The following is a 5164-nucleotide window of genomic DNA, read 5'->3' as shown; positions in this document are numbered from 1 at the left end:
CCTCTCTCTCTCTCTCTATCTCTATGGGATATATAAATGTTTATACATTAATCAAAGTTATGGGGACATACGTGCATGAGAGCAAAGGAGGGTGGAATGTCATGAAGTTAGATGGTATCCTCTTTGTTTTTTGCATGATGTCATGAGGGTGGAATGTCATTGTTAAAAGGAGTGCACCATCTTGGCTTTGGGAGAGTCAAGTGAGAGTATGCAAATTGGAGAGTAGCGAGGGAAATGACGGTGAAGGCGCAAGGGAGGGGGGCCCACAGGCATGCAGAGCAACAGCTTGCACCCTTCTCCTCTCCCTCTCTGCCCTGCCCTGCCCTCTCCTCTAGAGCTTCTCTAGAGTAGGACACTATATATAACTCCGCAGCTCCCTCTTCTCCTCCCTTGCAAGCTCCACCCCCCCCAGGTCACATATCTTTTCTACTCATTTTTTGTAGCACCAAAATCTCGTGTTTTTTCTCTCCTCTAGCTCCCAATGCACGCTCGTCTCATTGCCTGTAAAATCGATTCTCTCTTTTGTAGTGCGTAGAAGAGGTGCACTGCGATTTTGCACTCGCGTGCTCCAGCTGATAACTCCCCGTGTAGTACATGCAGGATAGCATTTCTACCCCATTTCACTCTGTGGGTCTCCTTGTTCTTCCGTTTTGTCCAAGTTTCGTAGCACAAAGATCGATCTTTTCTTGTACAGAAATTCCAGGTAGCTTGTCGGGCATTCTACTTTGCGTATGCCACACTACCTGAGATTTGCTTTTCCCCTTTCGATATTTTAATTTGCTTGTGCATATTTATTTGTCGAGCCTTAGTTGTGTTTTTCTGCGTCGTCCCGCCGCCAATGCAGCTGTCCCATATTGATGTTGATTCGATGTTGATGTAGTTCGTTTCTATGAGTATGGGTGATCAGTAAGGCGACTGATCTGAGAGTTTCATATTTGAAGTTCATATCGACTTCGTAGGTCACGAAATCTCGCAAAGTCAAGTTACCGAATTGAATACTGTTTTGCTTCCAGAATGAGTTCTCCCAAGAAGCAGCAGCATGAAGGAAAAGGGTGGAGCACGGCCTCCATTTTGGTCGTCATAGGGCTCTGTTTTCTCTTTTATGTTCTCGGAGCATGGCAGAATGGTTCTAGAGAACAAAATAGTGCTTTAATTGATACCCATATAACGTCCACAGAGTGTGCCACGACGCTCAACTTCGATGCGCGTCACACAACGGGAGGAGCAGACGATGTTGCGATCCAGCTCTTTGAATCGTGCGGATCGGACTTCATAGAGTACACTCCTTGCCAGGATCCCAAGAGGGCTCATAAGTTTCCCAGAGAAAAACTTATATACAGAGAAAGGCATTGCCCATCTAACGATGAAAAACTCAACTGTCTCATACCTGCACCGCCTGGGTACAAGACGCCTTTTCCGTGGCCGAGAAGTAGAGATCTTGCATGGTACGCCAATGTGCCCCACAAGGAGCTCACAGTCGAGAAAGCGATTCAGAATTGGATCCAGTACGAGGGTGAGAAGTTTCGTTTCCCGGGTGGTGGTACCATGTTCCCTCGCGGTGCAGGCGCCTACATTGATGAAATTGCTGCTGTGATTCCTCTTTCTGACGGCTCGATCCGGACTGCGTTAGACACAGGCTGTGGGGTAACTTCACGACCATTCTCATGTTTAGACGTCTATACTCATCGTGTGCTGTTGTAACACCTTCGCAATCTCATTGCATTCCTTCCATTTACCCACCTAGGTTGCAAGCTGGGGTGCTTATCTTCAGGACAGAAACATTTTGGCAATGTCGTTTGCACCAAGAGACTCTCATGAAGCGCAAGTACAATTTGCACTAGAACGAGGAGTGCCTGCCATGATTGGCATTATGTCTACTGAACGTCTTCCATATCCTGCCCGAGCATTTGACATGGCTCATTGCTCCCGCTGTTTGATTCCCTGGAGTAAATATGGTATTTCTTTCCATCCACTTCAAAATTGATGCGAATGAAGCATGCTCATTCCTCCTTCAGAACTGGAGATCTAACCAACGAGTTTAACTATGCTTTCAGCATGCGCATGCACCTCCAAGATCTAGTCAAGGAGGTTAACATATATCTTCCTTTCCAACAATGCAGATGGGCTGTATTTAATTGAAGTGGATCGAATCCTTCGGCCTGGGGGTTATTGGATTCTCTCTGGTCCCCCTGTGAATTGGAAAACCCATTGGAAGAGCTGGGAAAGAACTAAAGAAGATGTAAAGGAGGAGCAGGATTCTATTGAAGGTTTAGCCAGACGACTTTGCTGGAAGAAAATAGCAGAAAAGAATAACCTTGCAATCTGGCAAAAGCCTTGGAATCATGAGGATTGTACAAAGTTTCACAAAAGTGGTGTTCTGCCTCGGATATGCAAAGGGGAAGATGCAGATTTTACCTGGTCTCTCTCTCTCTCTCTCTCTCTCTCTCTCTCTCTCTCCACCAAGTTTTGTAAAACCCGCGTGGGTCTTGGTGGTTGAGGCTCTGGTTCATGTCGTGGTGTGTGTGTGTTTGATCCCTGCGGATCGCTTCGGATAAGCCTGTTAAGGCTTCTTGGCATTGTTGCTACGAAGTAAAAAACTCCTCTCTCTCTCGTGTATAAGCCATCCTTCCCCACCAAGTTTTGTAAAAGCCGTGTGGGTCTTGGTGGTTGAGGCTCTGGTTCATGTCGTGGTGTGTGTGTGTTGGATCCCTGCGGATTCCGCTTCGGATAAGCCTGTTAAGGCTTCTTGGCATTGTTGCTACGAAGTAAAAGACTCTCTCTCTCTCTCTCTCTCTGTGCCTGTTTGCCTCTCTATGTGCATCTGTGTGTGTGGGACAATTTACCTGTGAATGCCATTTTACTTGTCACTTCGAGCTCTCCTATTTTCCATGTGCCAATGCTCTTGGGTAGAGCAGATTGAATGATCAAGGTAATATTATGCTACCTTCTTGGGTGTTTCCCTGATGACAGGTATCGAAAGATGGAGACTTGTATTACCCCTCTTCCTGAGGTGCAGGATCAGAAAGAAGTTGCTGGAGGGAGTTTGCAGAAGTGGCCAAAACGGCTGTCTGCAGTACCTCCTAGGATTCTTGTTGGCTCACTGCCTGGTTTCACAGGGGAGGCTTTCAATGCAGATGCACAGCTATGGCTTGAGCGTGTGTCATACTACAAAAACTTGGTTATCCGACCTCTTGCCAAAGGCAGATATCGCAATATTATGGACATGAATGCTGGTTTGGGTGGATTTGCGGCTGCATTAGCTGGGGATAAAGTCTGGGTGATGAATGTAGTTCCATTTGATGCAAAAGACAACACCCTTGGGGTCATATACGAGAGAGGACTCATAGGGACTTACCAGAATTGGTAATTTTTTCATCATTTTGGTGTTTGTGCATGCATGTCTGTTTTGAATCATTTTCTTCATGTTTGGCTTTGTTTCTCATTTAGTCTGCTTCTGAATCACTTTTCGTTGATTAGGTGTGAAGCATTTTCTACATATCCAAGGACTTATGATCTTCTTCATGCAAGCTCATTGATGAGTATGTATCAAGACAGGTAATGCAGTTGTGTGCTCTCTCTCTCTTGCCACCTTCCCCCCCGACCAAAACTAGGCAGGAGTGTTTCCCCAACATATGCTTGTGCGGTGCCTGTCTTTGTTGTGAACCAGTTATTAACCTACGTACAAGGCTTTCTATTGCTGATAAGTATAATAGTATGAAGCCAAAGACCAAATACAAACCGCAATTGAAGCAGAGCATTCAAACGCAGTCAGTAGGTATTTTGATCTCCATGCTCAATCTGTAATGGCTTGTCATCGTGGGTCCCTTGCCTTTCACATGTGTAAGGGTGTTTGTGATTCGGCCTAAGATTTCCTAAGCTTCTGTGAAGTGTACTTAAGAGAGAAAGAGAAAGAGAGAGAGAGAGAGAGAGAGAGAGAGAGAGAGAGATTTGCCAGGTTATAAAGTGTTGAATCTTCTTTTGCAGGTGTAAGTTAACAGACATCCTCTTAGAAATGGATCGCATTCTTCGCCCAGAAGGTGCTGTACTCATTCGTGATAATGTGGATGTTCTTAACAAAGTGAGGAATATTGTAAGTAGCATGAGATGGGAGAGTAAGCTTGTTGATCATGAAAATGGACCGTTTGTCGAAGAGAAAATACTGGTGGCAGTGAAGACCTATTGGGTAGACAAGGCAGAACATTCTCTCAAGAACATGTCAAGGGCAAACTGACCATCTAGTGATGGAATCTTATGGCAACTAAAACAAATAAGCTGAAAAAAGCAGCACGTGTAGGCAGTGTGTCTGCCAAGCGGTGTGAAGAATGGAAGGAAGAGCTGAAAATTGGACAAGTTGCTCCCTACAGCTTTTGTACGGCCAGAGGGTGTCAATCTATCCTATCCATTATGCAGTTACCCGTTTAAAGCTTTTGGAAGGGTGATGACAGGTTGAAGTCGGTGTTAGCACAGGAGGTAGTCCCTCTCTTGTCATTTGTGTTTACCGATGCAAGTCGTTGATGTGTAGCTGTTGATTTTGGTTTTGTACAGGCAGTGACGTGTTTTCCATTCTCTGGTAACAGGGTGGTCACTATGGGTAATTGTAAAATTAGACTTTGAAACGTGCTTTTAAAAAGAGTTTTAAAAAAAAACAAACATGCTCTATAGCTTAGTGAACAGTGTCTACCCAAGAGATTCTCGAATCTTTTGAAACACCCCCTTAGTTTATTAATATCATTATTGTAATTTAAAAATAAACCAAAAAAAAATACTGCTGCCTTGTGTTTTATGTTAATTTATCTTTGTTTCCTTGTGTTATCATTAGTATTACAACTTGACAAATATATTCTTATAAAACCTGCAGGTTGGCTAACGGGACAAAAAAGTATACCTTCATAAGACTAGAATATATCCACCTTACAATAATAAGAAAAAGAACAAGGGAAAATAAAAATAGACAAGGGAAGAGAGGGGTTTGTAAGAGGCTTTAAACAAAAACAAGCTTAAAGAAGAAAGAAAGTAATAATAATAGCTCAAATAAGCAAAGCTATACTTCTATCCTCATAAATGCCCAAGCATAAGCTACCATCGGGGTTTTGAAGATTCTACCAAGCTTTGAAATCCTAACCCTATCAATAAAAATTGACAACAAGAGAAGGATAACATGGCA

At 43.8% G+C, this 5164-nt stretch overlaps 1 protein-coding gene across 6 annotated transcripts; it reads left to right on the top strand.

Moving 5' to 3' along the window:
• The first annotated feature begins 242 nt into the window (after positions 1–242).
• LOC147883060 (putative methyltransferase PMT17) lies at positions 243–4716 on the top strand. 6 transcript variants are annotated; one of them, XM_087399797.1, is made up of 8 exons: positions 243–412; positions 529–703; positions 1014–1644; positions 1745–1955; positions 2121–2418; positions 2971–3363; positions 3478–3555; positions 3985–4716. In XM_087399797.1, the coding sequence occupies exons 3-8, from the start codon at positions 1015–1017 to the stop codon at positions 4229–4231; spliced, it is 1857 nt and encodes a 618-aa protein (XP_087255923.1). In that variant the 5' UTR covers positions 243–412; positions 529–703; position 1014; the 3' UTR covers positions 4232–4716. The 6 variants fall into 6 exon arrangements, with proteins under 6 accessions (XP_087255923.1, XP_087255927.1, XP_087255926.1 ...); XM_087399801.1 differs by lacking the exon at positions 529–703; XM_087399800.1 differs by having other exon boundaries at positions 243–627.
• The last annotated feature ends 448 nt before the right edge of the window (positions 4717–5164 follow it).

Source organism: Dipteris shenzhenensis, chromosome 28 (genome assembly GCF_047967505.1).
Source record: "Dipteris shenzhenensis isolate YYH24624 ecotype China chromosome 28, Dip_SZ_1.0, whole genome shotgun sequence".
Classification (NCBI taxonomy): Eukaryota; Viridiplantae; Streptophyta; class Polypodiopsida; order Gleicheniales; family Dipteridaceae; genus Dipteris; species Dipteris shenzhenensis.
The sequence above is the reverse complement of the archived record's forward strand: the minus strand, read 5'-3'. Positions and strand labels throughout refer to the sequence as shown.

Excerpts from the sequence above, each read along its gene's own strand:
- LOC147883060 (XM_087399801.1), top strand. The coding sequence starts at position 1,015 with ATGAGTTCTCCCAAGAAGCAGCAGCATGAAGGAAAAGGGTGGAGCACG. Across the intron at positions 1,645-1,744 it reads CGTTAGACACAGGCTGTGGG|GTTGCAAGCTGGGGTGCTTA; the intron begins GTAACTTCACGA and ends TTACCCACCTAG. Across the intron at positions 2,419-2,970 it reads GAAGATGCAGATTTTACCTG|GTATCGAAAGATGGAGACTT; the intron begins GTCTCTCTCTCT and ends CCCTGATGACAG.